Source organism: Lethenteron reissneri, chromosome 33, assembly GCF_015708825.2.
Source record: "Lethenteron reissneri isolate LAM-NWPU_2019-01 chromosome 33, ASM1570882v1, whole genome shotgun sequence".
Taxonomy (NCBI): Eukaryota; Metazoa; Chordata; class Hyperoartia; order Petromyzontiformes; family Petromyzontidae; genus Lethenteron; species Lethenteron reissneri.
In genome coordinates, this window is record NC_083811.1 from 362,068 (window position 1) to 384,895 (window position 22,828).

The following is a 22,828-nucleotide window of genomic DNA, read 5'->3' on the forward strand; positions in this document are numbered from 1 at the left end:
TGCCTGTATGTATGTGTGTATGTACGTCTGTAGATGTGTTTGTGTGTATGTATGTGTGTGTCTATGTATGTGTGTGTATGTGTTTCTGTGTTTGTATGTGTGTGTATGTATGTGTGTTATGTGTCTGTCTGTGTGTCTGCATGTATGTGTGTGTGTATTGTGTATGTGTTTGTGTGTGTTTGTGTGTTTACGCTCGCATTACAAAAATGTATAATGCGGGTCTAAGGCGTTCCTTACACAGCATTGCCGCTTTATTATTTCAGTCGTTTACTGCCGTATGCACCCTGAAAGTCGTGTGTGTCTGCAGAAAGCGCGTGTATGTGTACCTATGGACGCGCGCGCGTGTGTTGTGTAGGGGGAACGGTAGTGTAGTGCTTAGCGTGCTGCCTGTGTCTGTGTGTGTGTGTCTGTGTGTGTGCGTGTGTGGTGTGTGGGGAGCGGTAGTGTAGTGGTTAGCGTGCTGTCTGTGTGTGTGTTTCTGTCTGTGTGTGTCTGCGTGTGTCTGTGTGTGTGTCTGTGTGTGTGTCTGTGCGTGTGTGGTGTGTGAGGAGCGGTGGGTGTAGTGCTTAACGCTACGCTGCGCTACCAACCCGGCAAACCCAGTTCGATTCCCGCTCACGGCCACCACCGGTGACGATTATTTGAACCTCCCCTAGGTCGACTCTGCCTCAAACGAGTAACTTAACTACTGTAGCGTATTAACATCGCCACTGGGGAGACAAAGGCGGCCGGCCGTGGTAGATACAAGTCCCGGGCGAAGCCGGGTAGTACAGCTAGTACTCTTATATAAGCGCACAACTTTATCTGTGATGAACGCTGCACTTTCCGTCGTTTTCATGCAGGGGGCGCGTAGGTTTGCAGGGACAGAGTTCGATTACGTTGGAATCGATCTGCAGACGGCGGTCTTCTCGCACGGCCAGCAGCTCTACGTCGCCTTATCTCGACCCCGCAATCCCATGAAGGTGAAAGTCCGCATCGAACCGAACCCCCAGCAAGGCCATCGACTTGACGAGAGAAAATTGACACGAAATGTCGTTTTCAATGAAGTCTTCCAGATGTAAAATTATATAAGCTTTTAATGAAGAAATAAACGTATCTAATTTAAAACATAATACAATTCAAAGATGTTTCATTTGAAAACTTCAAAACGGAGCATCGGGTGCTTGTGTGAAGGCGTCGTTTGTGTGCAATTTGTTCCGTGACTTTCCTGGCCGAAGGCCGCAAATGGTTGTGAGGGATGCCACAGGCGCCCCCGAACAGCCCCTCGTCATTGTAATAAAGAACGATCATTCTGCAAGTCCTTTGAACGTAACCGACTGTCTATCCTTCCAGCCAGTCAGCAAAACTTGTTTTCTGATGTGGTTCATTAAGTACTTATTTTTCCTGCACCTCTGATGCGCTCTGTTCCGATGTTGCTGCTCCTCCGAGCGGATTACTTCCATCGTGTTGTTGTTCTTGTTCCGATGTATCCACGGATCTATCTTGCAGACTATCCGGGTAACTGGACAAATGAGACGTTCCGTGTGACAAGCACACATTCAGGTGAAGCGACGACATTAGCTCGTGTGCAAGATGCTAGGTGGAGATCACTAGCGACTTGGAGCGCCTTCATACAGCAGCGGATTGACAATGACACGTGCATTGTACGCAAATACAGATTATTGGGACAAGTGCTGATAGCGAGCAACTATGACGGCTGGATCGGCACACGAAGGGGGAGGGAGGTGGCGATGCTTACACATCGCACCATGTTCTCATTCTAGGCTGAGTCGACCTAGCGGAGGCCCATGACCGGTTAAAATAATTGTCACGAGGTGTTGGCCGTGAGCGGGAATCAAACTCGGTTGGCCGGGTTCGTAGCGCAGCGCGCTAACCGCTGTGCCACCGCTCCCCATATAGTGCGCACACACAGCAGGGATCCCGCGCGACACGTGGCCACACGCTGCTCGCGCACAACCTCCGGCACCCCCCGCGTGGCAGTGGTACAACCAAACCCCCCGCGAGCCAGGCATCGCTACAGGAAGCCTGGACCGTGCCACTACAACAACGGGGGAAGGAACACATGCGCACCACTCCCCTGTGTATGACGACTGCGCTCAGGAACGCGCAGAGCCATAGACCAGCCAGCCCCCTCCTCCTCCAGCCTTCGCTTATCGCTCACACCCAACCAGACTCCTCCCTTCCTGGGCCCCCGCGGCCGCCTACCCCCCCCCGCCCCCCCCCAATTAGACTTTACAATCAACCCACCGCCCCCCTAAGATCATTTAGCACCCCCTCTGGATGCAGCCAGAGAAAGCTCCTCACTCTGTCACGCATAGGCCCCGCACGGCTGACTGCGAGTGTGTGTTGGCGTTCGTGGGGAGCGGTGGTGGAGCGGGTGGCGGGTGCGAGAGCGCAGTGGCGATTCTGGCGGGTTTGGGGGCCGATGGCTCCCTAAATGGCAATCAATCCTCGCACCCCCACCCCTCCGTGTGCCCCTCAGCTGAGGATCCACTCGAGTTAAAGCAGTCATGGGGGCAATGTCGTTGATGCCGCCACCACACATCTATCGCCATCGCTCCCTTCCTTATGCCAGACCCCGCAGTAGTGTGCGCATGAGTGTGCGTGACAATGGGTGCCGTGGACACTTGCGTGTGAGTGTGCGTAAAAGTACGCACGCGTGTGTGCGGGTGTGAGAGTGCGTGCGTAACAGCGCTTGCGTGCGTGAAAGTTGCCGACAGCGAGTGTGCATGAGTTTGTGAGAGCGGTAATGTAGCGGTTAGCGAGGTTGCTCACTACGCGGCTCTTGCCCCAGTCTGTTCAAGACTATACGGGACATCTTTGTCTTGTGCTGTGCGTGAGAGTGAGCGCGCACGTGCGCGTGACGCGGAGCGCACGGCCCGCGTGCCCACCCCCCCCTCTGCTGACATCACCGCCCCCACTCGGCGGAGGAGACGGAGACGTTCGCCGCACGCACAGCGCCCAGCCGCCCCGCAGCGCCCAGCCGCATCGCACATCTACCCACCCTCCAGGTGAGCGCTCCCCTCTCCTCCTGACCCCCCTTCCGAGCGTCTCCGAGATGGACCCCCCCACCCCCTAAATCTGAACTCTCACCGTTCCGCGCGATCCAGGGGACCCCGCTAGCTGAACGCGCTTACTGCGTCACTCAAAGTTTCGACCGCGGCGGCCCAGGGGTCCGCGCGGGGTCCGTCACGGGGGTTCGGCCCCGCGGTAGGCCCCAGGGTTATTTGGGGTCTTTGCGCAAAGTCATGCGACTCCGCCTGCTGCAGCGGCAACGGGGCGCGCTGCTGAAGAGTGGGGAGAGAGGGCAGGGCGGTGGCATCAGGGGAGAGAGAGGGGCAGGGCGTGGGAGCGCGTGGGAGCGCAGGGAGAGGCCGTGATGCGGGGCCGCGCTTGGCGGCAGAGGGCACGCGGGGACCCTCGCGATGCGGGACTGGGCCGGACTGAACCCCCGAGGGCACGCGGCCTGAGGTGGTGGCCTCATTCAGACATCGCGGCCCTCTCCGCTGACCCGCTGGAGAGGAGACGTCGCCTTGTTGGCATTCGAGCTCCACTCCGCGCCTGCCCGTACAGAGTTTCAACCAACGCGTTTCTGCGAGGTGGCTACGAGATGAAAGGCGGCGATGGATTCTTAAACCTATCTGTGCGGAGCTTCGAGCGTCACCACCCCCTCCTCCGGTTTTACTTCTACGTGCCAGGCAATGATGAATGGCGTTTGTCAAACATAGCAATGTCGCATGATCCTGCAAAAAAATAGTCTGGAGAAGACTCGTGGAGGCCATCGTAGATGTATGTGGCGTTGATTCTATTATTAATTATTATTAATGACTGAGTTTCATATCGCGGTGGCGGGGTGGAGACGCGGGGTGGAGACGTGGGCAGGAATGTGTCGAGCGCGGAGGCGGCTGGAACCTCCTGCGGGAGTTGCGCCCAACTTGGCAGCTGCGTCGGGGGCCCGGGCGCAAATTCCGCGCCGCGGTGGGGGGCGAGGGGTGGAAGGGGGAGGGGGTGTAGGGGGGAATGCGGCCGGGTGGGGTGAGACGCGGCGTCGCTCTTAATCGATACCGGCTGGGGGTGGGGGGACGATACGTGGGTCAACAGGGGTCGCCATGGAGTCCCATCGCGTGCAGCTCATGGGACGAGCAGGAGACCCGCACCCGGGAGAGCGAGGGGCGGGGCGGGGTGGTTGGGGGGCGAGAATCGAGGGTGGCGGGCGGGGCGGGGCGGTCCGTCGCCTCGCCTCTCGTGCGCCCAAACGAGGCCGCGCGGCGCGTTGGGGGCCGACTCGGCGCCGCTTGGCGATGGAAGTCCACGGCGGAGTGCTCGAGACGGAATCGCCCCCGTCAGGGGAAGGTTGACGAGCTCGGCACGGGGGTTCAGTGATACTCCACGACTCTTGGTGCTGGTTATTGGTTTGACCTTGACCACAACCCTGACCTTGACCCCAATCCTCCACGATCATATTCTTATCCCGACCCGAAACTCAGTAACCCCGACCATGACCCTGGCTCAATTCTAACCCCGATTGTGACCACCCTCCTCCCGATACAAACTCTGACTCACACTCGTAAGCCACCTCGCCCCGACTCGAACTAATCCCTCCCTGCTGCTGCTGACCCGGACTGCCCATAACTCTGTCCTCTGGTGCTATTCGAGCCTCGAGCGACCAGACACATCATCGAATAATCGCTACGAGGAGCCCAGGGCCCTGACGATCTGGGCCGAATAAGGAAACGGACTCCGTGAGCCCCGCGAATCCGAGAGGAGTGGGGATCGGGGGATATAAATAGCAGCGCGACACGTGGGGCGGTGATGGTGATGATGTGATCCATTGAATGTGCTGCTGCTGATGATGATATGTCTGATTATGATGGTGAGAAGGATTATGAGAGTGATGATGATTATTTGGGGAGCGGTGGCAAAGTCGTTAGCGCACTGCGCTATGAATCCAGCGACTTGGTTCGATTCCCGATCACGGCCAACATCAGTGGCGAGGGTTATCTGAACTGGAGCTGAACCACTCCCCCCACCCTCCCCTGCCTCTACCATCTGGCACTGACCAACGTGGTGGTGATGGTCAAACTAATCCCATGGAAGTCGCGGCGCGGGGAGACTTAAATTCGCCTTGGATTGTCGGTCCATTGGTATTGATACTCTTTGGTATCGCTTCAACGATCACGGTGTTGTCGGTGGTGCTGCTGATGATGCTGGTGATGATGGTGCAGACGATGACGGTCTGCTATTAGTGATTATGAAAGAGTTGTCGGTGCTGATGTTGAGTGATGATTCTATGAAGCCGCTGATAATGATCGTGATGTCACCGTGGGCGAACTTGCCTGGCACGACCGTTCTCCGCTCCACCCCGCTCCGCCTCCATCCCCCACCCCCCATTTGTCTCCCCCACCCCGCGCCGCTCGTCCCGAGTGAACGCGTGAATGAGCCGATGGCTGATGGCGCGGAGAGACGCGGCGATATCACCACGCCCAGGAGGGCGGGGGGGGGGCTCTGTTGAGCAGGATTGGTGGGGTTGAGGACAGTGCGGGGGGGGGCCCTGGGTGTTTTGTTGTTTTTTGAGCGCCGCACCGCCAACCGCGTTTCTCTGCCACTGCGCGAGGAATCCTAGCAGCACTGATCGGCTGCTAGAGGGGCGCCGCTGAAATCATCGATCCGGCAGCAATTCGTGTCCAATTTTAGCACTGCGCACATTCACTCACATCCGTCACGACCAAGGGCGCCTTGCTTACAGTGCCAGAACAGACTGAAATGTGTGAGTTCACCTTGTGGCTGCCCGCCAAGTTTATTTGACACTAATATTCGGCCCTCGGTAAATGGGGGTTCTCCAACCCGCACTCTGCAGTCTAACTCTAGCCTCAAGTCTCAACTCTGCAGTCTAACTCTAGCCTCAAGTCTCAACTCTGCAGTCTAACTCTAGCCTCAAGTCTCAACTCTGCAGTCTAACTCTAGCCTCAAGTCGCAACTCTGCAGTCTAACTCTAGCCTCAAGTCTCAACTCTGCAGTCTAACTCTAGCCTCAAGTCTCAACTCTGCAGTCTAACTCTAGCCTCAAGTCGCAACTCTGCAGTCTAACTCTAGCCTCAAGTCTCAACTCTGCAGTCTAACTCTAGCCTCAAGTCGCAACTCTGCAGTCTAACTCTAGCCTCAAGTCGCAACTCTGCAGTCTAACTCTAGCCTCAAGTCGCAACTCTGCAGTCTAACTCTAGCCTCAAGTCTCAACTCTGCAGTCTAACTCTAGCCTCAAGTCTCAACTCTGCAGTCTAACTCTTGCCTCAAGTCTCAACTCTGCAGTCTAACTCTAGCCTCAAGTCTCAACTCTGCAGTCTAACTCTAGCCTCAAGTCTCAACTCTGCAGTCTAACTCTAGCCTCAAGTCTCAACTCTGCAGTCTAACTCTAGCCTCAAGTCTCAACTCTGCAGTCGTAGCCGAGCTTGGAGTCTGAATTGGGTGTTCCGTGCAGGCTGTTGGGACGCGGTGGTTATGTAGACGCAGGGTAACCGTCCCCGAGGCTCTGAAGCGAGGTCTCTGCCCTGTGAGACCTCAAGCCGCAACCACGTGGACTCATCGACCTGCGCTAATGAGTCAGTCACGGGTGCTCATCTACTGTTTACTGGAAATACCACATTCCTATGGCGGTGCCGGGGATATCCACAGAACGACCACGGTCGTTCGCGAGGGTGTTTAACTAATCTGTGCTCAGGGAGCAGCTAAAGGAGTCCCCCAGTCACGATCCCTTCTGCGCCCGACCTTCCTCGCCAGGGTTCAGACCCGAAGCCGCCAGTCTGTTTGTCCGTGAGCCGCCAGGCCGGCCACGCGACGCAGTCCCAAATGGAGGCGCGGGGGAGTTAGGGAGGGGGGTGGGGGGTGTCGGGGGAGGGAGGTGGGGCTGGGGGGTGGGGGGAGGGGGCTGGGGGGTGGGGGGGTCGTGTCCGCGCGCAGCGTCTCTGTGACTCCACTGCTGGATCAGGGCCTCCCAGTGCCGTGCGGGTCGTGGCGGTTCATCGACCATACTTCACCGCGGTGGTCAGTGCGGGTTGGTCTAGGTGGAGAGCACGGGCGTGGGAGCGTACAGGCAGATGGCGACTGTCCTTGGTCTTGCTGGTCAAGTCACTCTCCCTGCGCTCTGTCTCGTTTGTATTGTTTGTTTGTATTGTTTGTTTTGTTTGTTTGTATTGTTTGTTTGTTTTGTTTGTTTGTGCGAGGGGGCAACACGCTATCCCGGTGCAGATGTAAATAGATGACGATGAGTCCACTTGCTCTGCTGCATTCTCCTGGCGAGCCAGGGTACGGCTCCTGCTCGACGATCCACCAACTCTCACTGCTGCCTCCACCAACTCTCACTGCTGCCTCCAACAACTCTCACTGCTGCCTCCACCAACTCTCACTGCTGCCTCCACCAACTCTCACTGCTGCCTCCACCAACTCTCACTGCTGCCTCCACCAACTCTCACTGCTGCCTCCACCAACTCTCACTGCTGCCTCCAACACTGCCGGGCCACGTGCAGCAGCGCAGTAACCTTACGCCAGCCGGCTAAGGCCGGGCCGTGTGAACAACCTCGGCCGTCCTCACAACAGACAGAGAAGCTCTCTCTGGGAGAGGAGGGCCAGCGTGAGATTGATTGAGTTGTTTGGCCCAGGCTAGTTGCATTGTATGGAAGGACAGCGGGGGAAACCCACGCAGAACAGAGGGAGAACATACAAACTCCAAAGATAAAGATGCCCCACGTAGCCTTCAACAAACAATTGAGATAAGTGCTGATGTTTACACGCCACTACCAGGTACTGATTTTAAGGCCGAGTCGACCTAGGGAAAGCCCAGGACCAGTTCAGATATTCATCACGAATATTGGGTCGCGAGCGGGAATCGAACTCAGGTGGCCGGGTTCATAGCGCAGTGCAACGCTAACTGCTGCAGTACCACTCCCCAGAGGTGTGGACTCGAGTCATGTGACTTGGACTCGAGTCAGACTCGAGTCATGAATTTGATGACTTCAGACTCGACTTGGACTTGCATAACAATGACTTTGTCCCACCTCTGAGGTGTGGACTCGAGTCATGTGACTTGGACTCGAGTCAGACTCGAGTCATGAATTTGATGACTTCAGACTCGACTTGGACTTGCATAACAATGACTTTGTCCCACCTCTGCGACTCCCCATACAAACTCCACACTCTCACATTCTCACACTCGCATTGTGTAGGACATGGGGCAGAACTTGGAAACTCCACACAGAAAGGCGACCGCCCGAACCCAGGGGCTTCTGGCTGCGAGGTGCCAGTGTTACTGCTGCGCCACCAATTACCAAAGGACAAATTCACACCACGGTGGCTTCACATCCGTCGTGACCTCTCTCCCAGGTGCTGAACTCACCTGGTGACGTCACCAAGCGAGAGCGCGTGCCGCCGAGCATCTCTGTTGCCATGGAAACCCCCGCCTCTGAGGGAGACCCGTCACCGCTGTGCGAACCCGATCTCCCGGTCGCCACGGCGACGGGACACGGCAGCCTCCACGAAGGGGGCTTCGCATCCCCCCTGCCCTTGGGGGGCCCCGGCTCCTGGCAGGGCCCCCCATCGTCCATGGACCCCCAGGAGTCGTGGCAGCAGCTGAGCGATGTGGGGGTGGAGCCGAGCGACCACTCGTCTTCCAACTCCGACATCGTCCACGTGGAGACGGAGGAGCTCAGCGATGGCACGGAGACAGGTGTGTGTGTTTGGAGACAGGTGTGTGTGTGTGGAGGCAGGTGTGTGTGTGTGTGTAGAGGCAGGTGTGTGCCTGTGTGTGGAGGCAGGTGAGTGAGTGTGTGGAGGCAGGTGAGTGTGTGTAGAGGCAGGTGTGTGTGTGTGTGTGTGTAGAGGCAGGTGTGTGTGTGTGTGTGTAGAGGCAGGTGTGTGTCTGTGTGTGGAGGCAGGTGTGTGTGTGTGGAGGCAGGTGAGTGAGTGTGTGGAGGCAGGTGAGTGTGTGTAGAGGCAGGTGTGTGTGTGTGTGGAGGCAGGTGTGTGTGTGTGTGTGGAGGCAGGTGTGTGTGTGTGTGGAGGCAGGTGTGTGTGTAGAGGCAGGTGTGTGTGTGTGTGTAGAGGCAGGTGTGTGTGTGTGGAGGCAGGTGAGTGTGGAGGCAGGTGAGTGAGTGTGTGTGGAGGCAGGTGTGTGTGTAGAGGCAGGTGTATGTGTGTGTGTGTGTAGGCAGGTGAGTGTGTGTGTGTGGAGGCAGGTGAGTGGTTGTGGAGGCAGGTGTGTGTGTGTGTGGAGGCAGGTGAGTGAGTGTGTGTGGAGGCAGGTGAGTGTGTGTGTGTGTGTGAAGACAGCTGTGTGTGTGTGTGCTGCTGCTTCTGCAGCGCTGTGCAGTTGCACCCGTGGAGCAAGGCGGCTTGTGACTGGGAGACCTTGTGTGGACGGAGTAGGCACAGCTTACCACACACATTGAGGCCAGCTTGCAGTACACCCTCAAGACTGGTGCAGCACCTGTAGACTTGTGTTCAGACACGACGCGGTTTGGAGTGTACACGTGGACGAGTAAGCGGGCGAGCGAGTGGGTGGCTGAGTGGGTGAACGAGTGGGTGAGTGGAGTCGATGGCTGAGCGGGCGAGTCTAAAACGCGGCTTCATAACGAGAGCGTTCAAACTGGACCGACGCCGCTCCCGCCGTGGATGCCGAGTGTGCCAGTGGCAGGCGTCTACACGGGGAGTAGCGCCCGCGCCACGTGAGCCTGTCGGAGGAACCCCGCGGCCGTACCGGCCACCCAACATGCCTCCATTGCCTCCAAGCAATGGAGGCATGTTGCGGATGTTGACCGCGTTGTCCAAATCTATCCAAGGCCGAGGCCACTGCGTTCCCCGGTTACAGCAAAACACGCGGCAAAACAATTTTAACTCGCAAGGTCATGCATCGGCACGGCGCAACCAGTGTAAAAAACGCGACAGGTCGTGTACGGATGCGTCGCGCACGGTGTGCTTTGGCCGTGAAACGGCGCCGAGGTTGGTCGGATTTGGTGGCCCTGACCCGGGCCGTGGCGCCGTGGGCCCTGTCTCGTTTCGCGCAGAGGAGGCGCCCGTGTCGGCGCTGGGAGCGGCGGAGCTGGGGGCGACCCCGGGGATGGTGCACACGCAGTGGATGGAGAGCGGGCAGGTCCCCTTCGGCGGGCTCGACCTGAGCAAGGAGCTCAACAGACTCGCCCAGGTCCAGGAGATGATGAAGAGAATCAACGTGGTCCCACTTCCGGATGATGAGCAGGAGGAGGAGGAGGAGGTTAAACCAGTCCCAGAGGTTAAGCCAGCACCAGAGGTTAAACCAGTGCCAGTTGTTAAGCCAGTACCGGAGGTTAAACCAGTTCCAGAAATTAAACCAGTGCCAGAGGTTAAACCGAAAACAGAGGTTAAACCAATCCCGGAAGTTAAACCAGCGCCAGTGGTTAAGCCAATTCCAGAAATTAAACCAGTACCAGAGGTTAAACCAGTACCAGTGGTCAAGCCAATTCCAGAAATTAAACCAGCACCAGAGGTTAAACCAGTACCAGAGGTTAAGCCAGTACCGGAGGTTAAACCAGTACCAGAGGTTAAGCCAGTTCCAGTGGTAAAGCCAGTGCAAGAGGTTAAACCAGTACCAGAGGTTAAACCAGTTCCAGAGGTTAAACCAGTCCCAGAAGTTAAACCTGTACCAGAGGTTAAGCCCAAGCCAGGATTTGCGCCTCTGTCCGAGTTTAAATCTTCGGAAGCCGAGTTCTCTCTGGCAGCGGAGGAGGTGAAGCCTCGGCCGGCGGTGGAGCCTGTGCCAGGTTCCAGGCCGGAGCCTGGAGCCGGGCCGGAGCCTGGAGCCAGAGCCAAGGCGGAGGGCGCCGCGCCGTCGCCGCACGCGGCCGAGAGCAACTTCCTGCTGTACGGCGGCGCCGCCGTGGCCGCCGTGGCCGTCATCGTGGGGCTCATTCTCGCCGTGAGACGCGCATTCGAGTGACCCCCGCGACCGGGACGCTCGTCGCCTGCGCTCGAACCCGCTGCCTCCGCCCAAATGTCCGCCCGCCCGTTTTTGTCTCTCCCCCCCCAACTCCCCCCTCCAACGCACGCACGCGCTTTAAACACCGGCATGGGGAGAAGGGGGACGGGGCGAGCGGTATTGGCGCTGAAGACGTGAACCCTACCCCGAACCTCCCATTCACTCGCACCAGCCCCCTATAGCCAACCCCCTAGCGCTCAAGCCTGACTCGCCAGCCCCGAGTCCGGCTCTCCACCTCACGCACGCCAACGACAGCCGAGCGGCCACTGGCACTTGCCCTCCCAGTAAACCTGACCTGAGCCGCAATAGCCAATCACTCGCTCCGTCCCCACCGACCTCTACCCGACCTATCGATTGCCCTTCAGCCGTTCCTCTCACCCTAACCCGACCCCTAACCCGCACTTGGGGACAGAACTCTCGTCGCCGTTTGTCTGCTCCACAGCGCGTGGGCGTTCACGGGCGATAAACATCGCCGCTGCCGCCAGTTCGATTCTGGTGGCAGAGGAGCGATGAGCCGAGTTGATGGCACGCGTGGGGCGACTAAACACAAAACTGCAAGCACCACGAGAGAGACTCACCTCCCGAGTCGCTGCGCGCAGACGTGTCAACGCCGTTCGAACGTGGGCACCGAGGTGGGTGCCTTAGGGCGAGGGTGGCGGTGGCGTCCAGGCTAGCGATCGACCACAGCACCCCGCTCACGGGGGTCACCCACGTCTAAGGGGGGTCTCCCTGGGACTCCACAGTCCGCGGTTTCACCTCGACCCTGGGCGAGGGGGGAGCGGGGGTGTGCGAGGCCCCCCCCCCCCCCCCCCCCCCGGAGCGAACCCCACCGCGCGATGCCGAGGGGCCAGAGTTCGCCCCGCGGCCCGGGCCGCTCGGCTCCGGTGCGGACTGCGCACGCCCAGGGCTGGGCCCAGATGGACCCTGAGCCAGGGAGGGGCGCGGGGGGTGTCCTCGTTCAGCCCCGGGGTGGTGGGTGGGGGCAAAGACGATCCGGGTGGAGGGTGGGGGCTGGGGTCCAGCCCCGCGCCGGGGCTCACCGTGGCCAGTGCGGGGCCGCCACGGGCGCGGCCTGGAGCAGCGGGGGGCACACGTGGTGTGCGGGGTGCACAGGCGGTAGCTATGCACGGGGGATCAACACCCCCCCCCGCCTCCTCCTCCCCCGCTAGCTAAACCCGCGCGTTGCGCATCGTGCTGCCGTGGTGCGCTGAGCACAGGCACGCACACACAGGTAGACACACACACCTGTGTACACACACACGTAGATATGTGTACACACGTAGATGCACATAGAGATGCACATATACACAGACAATAGAGGCGCATGCACACAAGTGAGAAATACATGCACACATGGATCCACGTATACCTGCACGTATACACATGAAGTACACGTGCGCAGTTAGGGGGTGGGCGATAGCGGGTGGCGGGGGGAGGGGATGGGAATCCCCTCGCCCTCCCCCCTCAATTGCTGCCCCCACCCCCCTCAATTGCTGCCCCCACCCCTGACCCTCCGACTGCCCTCGACTCTCAAGCGATCTCCACATCCCGGGTCGCCTCCTCGCATCTCGACCCCCCCCCCCCACCACGCGGTGCTGCCCCCCACCACGTCACCCACCACGTGGTGCTGCCCCCCACCACGTCACCCACCACGCGGTGCTGCCCCCCACCACGTCACCCACCACGTGGTGCTGCCCCCCACCACGTCACCCACCACGTGGTGCTGCCCCCATCACGTGGTGCTGCCCCCCACTGGCTTCTCGCGGGTCTAGTTTTAATATTCACGTGGTTCTTTTTAGCTTTCTCTCATTATCCCGTGCAAGTTGTATTCTCGTGCTGCTCTCGGCGTTAGATCGTTAGGCGAAAACGCTTCCAGTAAACAGCGGCACACCGCTTCGTGTTCGAGAGAAGAGACCGCGGCAGGTGACTGAAGGTCGCGGCGAGACAGACGGCGAGACAGACACGTGATGCTGACGAGGAGGGAGACACGGGGAGAGACAATGTGAGGGGGGTCCTCAACAAACTGGGGGTGGGCCCCGTACGTGGGTAGAGACTGCACTGTGTGTGTATGTGTGGGGGGAGCGGTGGCGCAGTGGTTAGCGCAATGTGCTGCGAACATGGCGACTTGAGTTCGAATTCTGCTCGCAGCCAAAATTGGTGACGAATATCCGAACATGTCCTGGGCCTCAAAACGAGGTGGACCGATATCAGTGCCTGGTGCGGTGTGTGAACATCAGCACTGGGGAGACAAAGACGGTCGGACGTGGCGCTGGCAACTCCACCCCCTCGTGGCGTCGTTGCGGCCCCTTATAGGTGCTCGCTAACAGCACGGCTCTTGCCCCAACAGTCTGGTAAAGGCTATGATGAGGGGGGGGGGGTGTCTTTGTCTTTAGTATGAATGAATAAGTGCAAGCACAGCACAGTGGGCAGCACAGGAGGTGCATCTGCCAGCCATCTCGGTCAGTCGGCCCGTGCCGCGCACCTGGCTGGGTCTCTCCCTGCCAGCAGCGAGAGCCTCCCACACGTCACGTGATCGCCTCGACGTGCACCTATCCTGGCACAATCGTCGTGGTAACGTGACCGCCACTGAGTGGGTAAATGACGGCTGCTATGTGTACACGGCGCGTGTGTTTGTGTGCTTGGTTGCACGCTCCGCTGTAATAAAATTGCTGCTCCCAACTCCAGGCGGGTCACCCGCGACTCGAGTCGTTCTCTACCACGAGGGGGCGCCACGACTCCGCAGCGCCCCGGGACCCCGAGACCTCGAGACCCCGAGACCTCGGGGCCGCGGACACAACCAGGATCGGATGCACGGTGATCGGGGCGCTCTGTCCAAATCACCCGCATTTTGTAAGCTAAGCAGAATCGAGCCGGGATAGTGCCTGGGTGTGAGACCACCCTACCCCAGGTGCTGTCCTATCGGCTTCCAGCAGAGGGCAGCGGCGCGTCTGTCGGCGGGCACGGGATGCAGGGAACGCGCGCGTCCCCGAGGTCAGATTGCGGGCGCACCGGGGTGAAAGAGATGACAAGGAGAAGGATGAGAGGAGGTCTCCGTGTCTTTGTAAAGCTGAACGTGGTGACGCTCAAAGTACCAGCGATGTGGCCTCTAGCAGAGAGGTGTGAACGAGTGCACAAAGCTGCCGTGTCACTTGGGCTCAGAATCACGGCCGCTACCGAAAAGGCACCGAGCGGACCACGTCGAGTGCGCAAACATCATGGGGAGAGATGCGTGAGTGTGTAGAGCGCCTGCATTGACGTGGTCTGTGCCGTATAACGAGGACATTAATCCAATCTAATGTATATAGCGTACACAACGATGACAGAATGGTTTAGTTGACAGGGGCGTGCAAGGTATTGAGGAATGAGTGACAGTGATAGAGGTCACCCAGGGATCACGAAAGAGTAGGGGAGGCACGGGAAGTAGTGGCGAGGGGAGGGAAGAGGAAAATAATGGGCCATGGATAAGAGGTGAGGCTTTAGCAGAGGAACGGAAGGAGGTTGAGGAGGGGGGGCTGCTTGATGTGGAGGGGAAGGTTACGCCGGTGGAGGGTGCAAGGAGGAAGAAGACCCGAACACGGAATTGGGCACAGGGAGGAGGAGGAGAGACAGACAGAGAGAGACGAGAGATGCGAGTTCAGGTGGAGCGAGGCCATGGAGAGATGTCAAGACGAGTGTAAAGGTATTCTAGCAGACAGCGGGAGAGTTAACGGCAAGCCAGTGGAGTTGACGGGACGAGAGGCGAAGTGTGAGAATTACATGGGAGATTCAAAATAACTTTTAAATTTTTGGAGATGATTGGGGGCAGAGGCCGGGACACTGAGAGAATGGCAGACGGTTACAAGAGAACGACCCAGGAGTGTGGGTTACACACAGCACAAATTAACAGAACACAGCACAAGAGATTACAAATTAACACGAGGCAAAATTAGCAGTACCAATTAAGAGAGAGCAGAGGGATGTGGATCAGAGGCCAGACGAAGGAAGTTCAATGGCAGCGTTCGAACCGCCAAGGAGTTCGAGTGAGGCTTTACACATCCACACGGCGAGACGACGGCCCGTGCTCAAGACTGAACATGGAGTGGCAACCAAGGAGTGGAACGAGTCTGAGGACCTCCACCGAGGAGACTGAGCGATAAGATCAACCCGTGCGCAGGCGCCATAGGTAGATTACATCGCCAGATCGCGAGAGATGGTGGCAGCCTGAGAAAGCCTTCATCCAGCAGTGGTTTCATAAAGGTTGATGATGATAGAATATCATCATCGGTTGTGGTCGATCCACTGCTGGACGAAGACTTCCCCAAGCCGTGGTCACCTCTCACGGCCTGCCTCTTCCAAGACGTCTGGCGGGCGTGGAGGAGAAGGCCACAAGCAGTCGTCCTCGAGAGGGGCTCTCTGATGCTCGCTCCGCGCCATTCCGCCAGCAGTGGCGTGAGCGAGCAACTGCAGGGCTGCGCCTTCATATTATTTACAACGACGTCAACCAGCGAACGATACAGTCACAATAACAGCAACCAGACATCAACTACGCGACAATAAAACCAATAGCAGCAGCAGCAACTCCCGTATTGAGGAGCCACGCGGACGGCGGCTCACGCACCCCGGGTCTCGAGAAGGGGATGAGGCACCGCTCTCAAGGGGGTCTGGGGAGGCGGGGGGGACGGGGGCAGCCCCCGCATTCCCGTCTGTGAAACGCGAGGCGAGAAAAGGACATTCCTCGTCCGGCCAGAGCGAGAGGAGATGGAGCGAGGGGAGACGCGGGGAGGAGACGGGGGAGACGGGGGGAGGCGAGGCGCAGCCAAGGGTGGCCGCGGTGAAACACAAACCCCTGAAGGGTCCAGGAGTGAGGCAAGGGACCCCTCCTTCACCACTCAAACACCGCGACGTCACCAACAACATCACTCACTCACGCTAACTGCACCACTAACAGCACCGCTAACAATGCCACCATCACTACGAGTACAGCAACAAGCAGTCGAACTGCCGACCACACTAACACCACCACTGTGCTGAGACAGACGAGAGCATGTGATGGGAGGCACGTGATGGTGGTATTTGATGTTGGTATTTGAGGGAGGTGTGAGGATGATATGCGATGCTATAGGCATATTCCGTGCCTCCGATAAATACTGCTTAAACACTTTGACAACACGACCACGATCACCACGACCGCCTTTAACGCGAACAGCACTACCACCCGCACCATTGACACAAGACCACTCACCGCCACTACGAACACGAGTAACACCGCCTTCATCACGAAGAGCCTTAACAAACTTTTGGGACAAATACTGTACCACTAACCCCAACACCACCACTACCAATCACCTCCCTTTAACACCAGATTCACCTCTCAACACCTCCCCTAACCAACCACCACGTGCTGCACATGTAAGTATGTGTGTCGGACTTGTTTCGCACCGTACGCAGCCACAGACCCCCCCCCCCATCACTCCCAGGTCCTCATTCGAAATCCCCCCCCCCGTCTTCTCCCCCCCATGCCCCCTCCCTCGCCCTCGTTAAGTCGTCACCGCGGCGCATTCCGCCCCGCGCTCCCGCGAGATGAATGCAGCAGCAGCAGCGGCAGCAGCGGCGGCGGCTGCGCGGTGTTTGCGTTACCGCGGGGCACGCGCGCCCGGCTCCCGGCCGCGGTAACGGCGATAGGGGGGGGAGGGGGGTTGGGGCGGGGGGCCGATTCGCGTTGCCAAGTGCCGCGTCTCGCCCTGGCATCACCGTGAACTGTGCGCGTGCGGTGTGTGCGGGGTGCAGTGTGTGCAGTGTGCGTGGTGTGTGCGGTGTGTGCGGTACGGTGTGCGTGTGGTATGCGGTGCGTGTGGCGTGCGGTATGTGTGGTGTGTGTGGTGTGTGTGTGTGTGGGGTCTGTGTGTGGTGTGTGTGTGGTGTGTTGTGTGGTGTGTTGTGTGTGTGGTGTGTGCGGTGTGTGTGGTGTGTGGTGTATGCGGTGTGTGTGGTGTGTGTGGTGTGTGCGGTGTGAGGTGGGTGCGGTGTGAGGTGGGTGCGGTGTGAGGTGGGTGCGGTGTGCGGTGTGAGGTGTGTGCGGTGTGCGGTGTGGTGTGTGCGGTGTGTGTGGTGTGTGTGGTGTGTGGTGTGTGTGTGGTGTGTCTGGTGCGTGCAGTGCGTGTGGTGTGTGTGGTGTGTGTGGTTTCGGGGGTGTGTGGTGTGTGTGCGGTGTGTGGTGTGTGTGGTGTGTGTGGTGTGTGTGGTGTGTGCGGTGTGTGTGGTGTGTGCTGTGTGTGGTGTGTGTGGTGTGTGTGGTGTGTGCGGTGTGTGCGGTGTGTGTGGTGTGTGCTGTGTGTGCTGTGTGTGCTGTGTGCTGTGTGTGGTGTGAGCGGTGTGTGTGGTGTCTGGGGTGTGTGTGCGGTGTGTGTGGTGTGTGGTGTGTGCAGTGTGCTGTGTGTGTGCGGAGTGTGCTTAATGTCCCCAGGTGCGCAAAGGAATTCCCCCCCACCCCATCGCATAATGGCCTCTGACATACTCAATCAAATACTCGCATCATAGACCGCCATCACGTCATATTATATCCACCCCACGCCATTCATCCATCACATGCCGTCATATACTGAATCACATTCATCCATCGTGTATTACGCATCGCATACGTACATTCCACGTCACACAACCCCGTCAGAGGACACCATCACCACTGCACACTCCCACAGACATACTTCGCCATCACAGCACGACTCCATCACACACACGCTCCCCGCCATCGCATACCCCCCACAATAAACCACCAACGCATACCTCCATCACAGCCCTCAATAAAAAAAACATCCTACACCACCATATACTCCCCAACACATACTCCAATCAAACAGGCCCCCCACAATGCCCCCCCCCCCCACTCCATATAAATATAAATCGCTGTTGTCGCTTTTCTCTAAAGGTCGCGGGCGCGCGCGGCACTGCGCGCCATCAATTACCGTGGCCGCGCGGCCGCGGCTTTGTGAGCTCCGCTCCACTGGCAGCCTCCTTTATTTAACCAGGTGAGGCTCTGGGGAGAGAGCGCGAGAGGGAGAGAGAGACAGGGAGAGGCTCAGTGACCGCGACTCGCGTGTGCTTTGGCAAATGTCCCTTTTTTAGTCAGATTCTTTTTTGGGCGGATGGGGGGAGGCGAGATCGTCGTCAGCTCTTCCACCAGCTGCCTCGAGGCAGCTCGCAAGGGCTGCCTCGAGGCAGCTCGCAAGGGCTGAGCGACGCGTCGAGGGGATTTGGTCGGTGCCACCGGTTGGGTGCTGCGCGGATGAATCATGCGCCGAATCCACCGTCGAGGTGATTCACGCGCTTCCTCTCCATCCCCATGCTGTGTCGCACCTTCGTGTCTCCCCCAAGACGACATTCGCTATTTCTATTGTTCGCTATGCTATTGCACCCCGCTTTAACGACGCTATTATCATGTATTATAATTTATTATACCAATCCAGGAAGGTCTTGGGGTCTGGGCTTGAACGAGGGCAGGCAGCTGACAGCACCGATGTGCCGGTGGTGAGAAGAGCGTTACTTTAATTAATGTCAATCAGCCGTGAGCAGCGCTCTTAAGAGCAACGCCACGGAGTCTTTAACGTTCGCCGTAGAGGCTGGGCGGCGCACAATTTGATAAAGACGATGATTGAGGCGGAATGATATCTGGAGCCATCGGCCCTCTCTGTCTCATCCTCTTTCCTGGACCCCAATCACCTGGCCCCCTTCCCCTGGGCCATCTTCCCCGCCCGCTCCACTCCTCCCCCACCTCGCGCCCCGTCACGCGTCGTCGCCAGCGCGAGTGGCAGGCGCCGTCACGGAGGGCGGGGGGGGGTGCCCGCGGAGATGGAGCGGGGAAATCGGCTCGTGCCCAGGAGCGAGATGAATTGTTGCTTCGAGACACGGCGAGCGAGGGATTCACAAGGCAATAAAAGAGCAGTGGATGGACCATGGCTGATTGTGATGATGAGATGACGGTGTCGTTAACACCCAGTACATTACAACGATGTTGATCAGTACCAACGTGCATATCTGAGCCGTGCATCGTCCGATCTCGTCACACCTCCGAAGCTAAGCAGCGTCAGCCTGGATGGCCACGCCTGGCGCAGGGCGGGCTGCCGCCAGGTGGGGGAGGGCTGCCTCCTACGCGGTGGTCAACAACCCACAGGGCCAGTGCGGCGTGTGGTGAGGAGGCCTTCATCCAGCAGTGGATTGACAGATGGATGTAAATCATAATTATTACCATTACTATACAACCCACCAGTCAGCAGAGCTTATACATTAGACACAGTCGCTGTACCCCACCCCCTCCCACAGTAAATCTAACGGGGGTCCGTGACCCATTCCCCCATCCCTTGTCCCCTCCCCCACGCCCCCCAAAGCGGGCGGGAGGGGCTCACTATGTTGAGCAGCGCGTAAGATTGGTAAACGTGCGAAGACAGGGCCGTGGAGACGAGGGGGGGGCGTGACACAGCCCACCCCCGCGTCTTCCTCCTCCACTCGCGCACTCCCACCCTGGGACCCCCGTAGGACGCGAGGAGTCGGCGGGGTGATGGGGGTGGAGGAGGGGGGGGGGTACCCCGCTCCTGGGACCCCGGCAGCTGCAGGCGGCACACAATGGCCGTGATCCGCGGCACGTGGGCGGCGCGCGCTGATGGATGGCCACCCAGACGCGGCGCGCCCGCGGGGCCCGAGGCGCGATTGTCCGGCCCCATAATGGGCCCCATAATGGGCCCCATAATGCCCGCCGCCGCGATTATCATCGTCAGAATTATCATCGGCAGCAGCATCGGCAGCAGCAACAATAGCAGCCTCGGCCGTGTTATCATCGTTAAGGGCAACATGCTCGTCGACAGCAGCCGCAGCACGAGCAGCACCATCGTCATCGTCTCCAACAGCCCCAGTGCCATCGTGAGCGTCATCGTGATCGTCGTTAGCAGCGGCAGTCAGCGCGAATCATCAGCAGCAGCAGCTGCAGGTTGATCAGCGGCAGCGTCAGGAGGAGAAGTATCACCATCAACTGCTGCAGTGGAATCAGCAGCAGCAGCATGGCGCGTTGCGTGGTTGCTGCGCGATGGCTCAATAAAGGCGACGGACGACCCTGGGGCCCGTGGGTGATGGTCACATACAAACGTATCGCCATTCCGTGTGCCGGGGGTGGACGACTGGGGGGAGGGGAGAGGGAGGTCTCGAATCCGCGCCGCTTTGTGTCTCTGGGTCCCGCAGAACAGCGCTCATGAATTAATAACCCACCCCCCACTCACCCTCCCCTCAACCCCCCACTCATCCTCCCCTCAACCCCCCACTCACCCTCCCCTCAACCCCCCACTCACCCTCCCCTCAACCCCCCACTCACCCTCCCCTCAATCCCCCACTCACCCTCCCCTTAACCCCCCACTCACCCTCCCCTCAACCCCCACTCACCCTCCCCTCAACCCCCCACTCACCCTCCCCTCAACCCCCCACTCACCCTCCCCTCAACCCCCCACTCATCCTCCCCTCAACCCCCCACTCACCCTCCCCTCAACCCCCCACTCACCCTCCCCTCAACCCCCCACTCACCCTCCCCTCAACCCCCCACTCACCCTCCCCTTAACCCCCCACTCACCCTCCCCTCAACCCCCACTCACCCTCCCCTCAACCCCCCACTCACCCTCCCCTCAACCCCCCACTCACCCTCCCCTCAACCCCCCACTCACCCTCCCCTCAACCTCCCATTCACATCCCCTCAACCCCCCACTCACCCTCCCCCCAACCCTCCACTCACCCGCGTCCCAACCCCCCACTCACCCTCCCCCCAACCCCCCACTCACCCGCGTCCCAACCCTCCACTCACCCTCCCCCCAACCCCCCACTCACCCTCCCCTCAACCTCCCATTCACATCCCCTCAACCCCCCACTCACCCTCCCCCCAACCCCCCACTCACCCTCCCCTCAACCCCCCACTCACCCTCCCCTCAACCCCCCACTCACCCTCCCCCCAACCCTCCACTCACCCTCCCCTCAACCCCCCACTCACCCTCCCCTCAACCCTCCACTCACCCTCCCCTCAACCCCCCACTCACCCTCCCCCCAACCCTCCACTCACCCTCCCCTCAACCCCCCACTCACCCTCCCCCCAACCCCCCACTCACCCTCCCTCAACCCCCCACTCACCCTCCCCTCAACCCCCCACTCACCCTCCCCTCAACCCCCTACTCACCCTCCCCTCAACCCCCTACTCACCCTCCCCCCAACCCCCCACTCACCCTCCCCTCAACCCCCCACTCACCCTCCCCTCAACCCCCCACTCACCCCCCCCAACCCCCCACTCACCCTCCCCCAACCCCCACTCACCCTCCCCCCAATCCCCCACTCACCCTCCCCTCAACCCCCCACTCACCCTCCCCTCAACCCCCCACTCACCCCCCCAACCCCCCACTCACCCTCCCCCAACCCCCCACTCACCCTCCCCTCAATCCCCCACTCACCCCCCAACCCCCCACTCACCCTCCCCCCAACCCCCCACTCACCCTCCCCTCAACCCCCCACTCACCCCCCCCAACCCCCCACTCACCCTCCCCCCAACCCCCCACTCACCCTCCCCTCAACCCCCCACTCACCCCCCCAACCCCCCACTCACCCTCCCCCCAACCCCCCACTCACCCTCCCCTCAACCCCCTACTCACCCCCCCAACCCCCCACTCACCCTCCCCCCAACCCCCCACTCACCCTCCCCTCAACCCCCACTCACCCTCCCCTCAATCCCCCACTCACCCCCCCCAACCCCCCACTCACCCTCCCCCCAACCCCCCACTCACCCTCCCCCCAACCCCCCACTCACCCTCCCCTCAACCCCCCACTCACCCTCCCCTCAACCCCCCACTCACCCCCCCCAACCCCCCACTCACCCTCCCCCCAACCCCCCACTCACCCTCCCCCCAACCCCCACTCACCCTCCCCTCAACCCCCACTCACCCTCCGCCCAACCCCCCACTCACCCTCCCCCAACCCCCCACTCACCCTCCCCCAACCCCCCACTCACCCTCCCCTCAACCCCCACTCACCCTCCCCCCAACCCCCTCCCCCCAACCCCCCACTCACCCTCCCCTCAACCCCCCACTCACCCTCCCCTCAACCCCCCACTCACCCTCCCCTCAACCCCCCACTCACCCTCCCCCCAACCCCCCACTCACCCTCCCCTCAACCCCCACTCACCCTCCCCCCAACCCCCCACTCACCCTCCCCTCAACCCCCACTCACCCTCCCCTCAACCCCCCACTCACCCTCCCCCCAACCCCCCAATCACCCTCCCCCCAACCCCCCACTCACCCTCCCCTCAACCCCCCACTCACCCTCCCCCAACCCCCCACTCACCCTCCCCTCAACCCTCACACTCACCCTCCCCTCAACCCCCCACTCACCCTCCCCCCAACCCCCCACTCACCCTCCCCTCAACCCCCACTCACCCTCCCCTCAACCCCCACTCACCCTCCCCCCAACCCCCCAATCACCCTCCCCCCAACCCCCCACTCACCCTCCCCTCAACCCCCCACTCACCCTCCCCCCAACCCCCCACTCACCCTCCCCTCAACCCCCCAATCACCCTCCCCCCAACCCCCCACTCACCCTCCCCTCAACCCCCCACTCACCCTCCCGTCAACCCCCCACTCACCCTCCCCCCAACCCCCCACTCACCCTCCCCCCAACCCCCCACTCACCCTCCCCTCAACCCTCACACGCACCCGCCCCTCGAGTGCAATGAGACGAGGATTACTTTCGGAAATCTCACAGAGAATAGTCCGCGGAAGCAGATATCGTAGATATACTTTTGACCTTCAAGTGATTCCTGGTCTCCACTGTAGCCCAATTA

At 59.9% G+C, this 22,828-nt stretch overlaps 1 protein-coding gene across 1 annotated transcript; it reads left to right on the plus strand.

Annotated features, from left to right (window-relative positions):
- Positions 1 to 2,872: 2,872 nt before the first annotated feature.
- Positions 2,873 to 13,677, plus strand: LOC133350454 (magnetosome-associated protein MamJ-like). The gene is made up of 3 exons (XM_061564808.1): positions 2,873 to 3,011; positions 8,373 to 8,715; positions 10,052 to 13,677. The coding sequence occupies exons 2-3, from the start codon at positions 8,436 to 8,438 to the stop codon at positions 10,957 to 10,959; spliced, it is 1,188 nt and encodes a 395-aa protein (XP_061420792.1). The 5' UTR covers positions 2,873 to 3,011; positions 8,373 to 8,435; the 3' UTR covers positions 10,960 to 13,677.
- Positions 13,678 to 22,828: the final 9,151 nt, after the last annotated feature.

Excerpts from the sequence above, each read along its gene's own strand:
- LOC133350454 (XM_061564808.1), top strand. The coding sequence starts at position 8,436 with ATGGAAACCCCCGCCTCTGAGGGAGACCCGTCACCGCTGTGCGAACCC. Across the intron at positions 8,716-10,051 it reads CAGCGATGGCACGGAGACAG|AGGAGGCGCCCGTGTCGGCG; the intron begins GTGTGTGTGTTT and ends CGTTTCGCGCAG.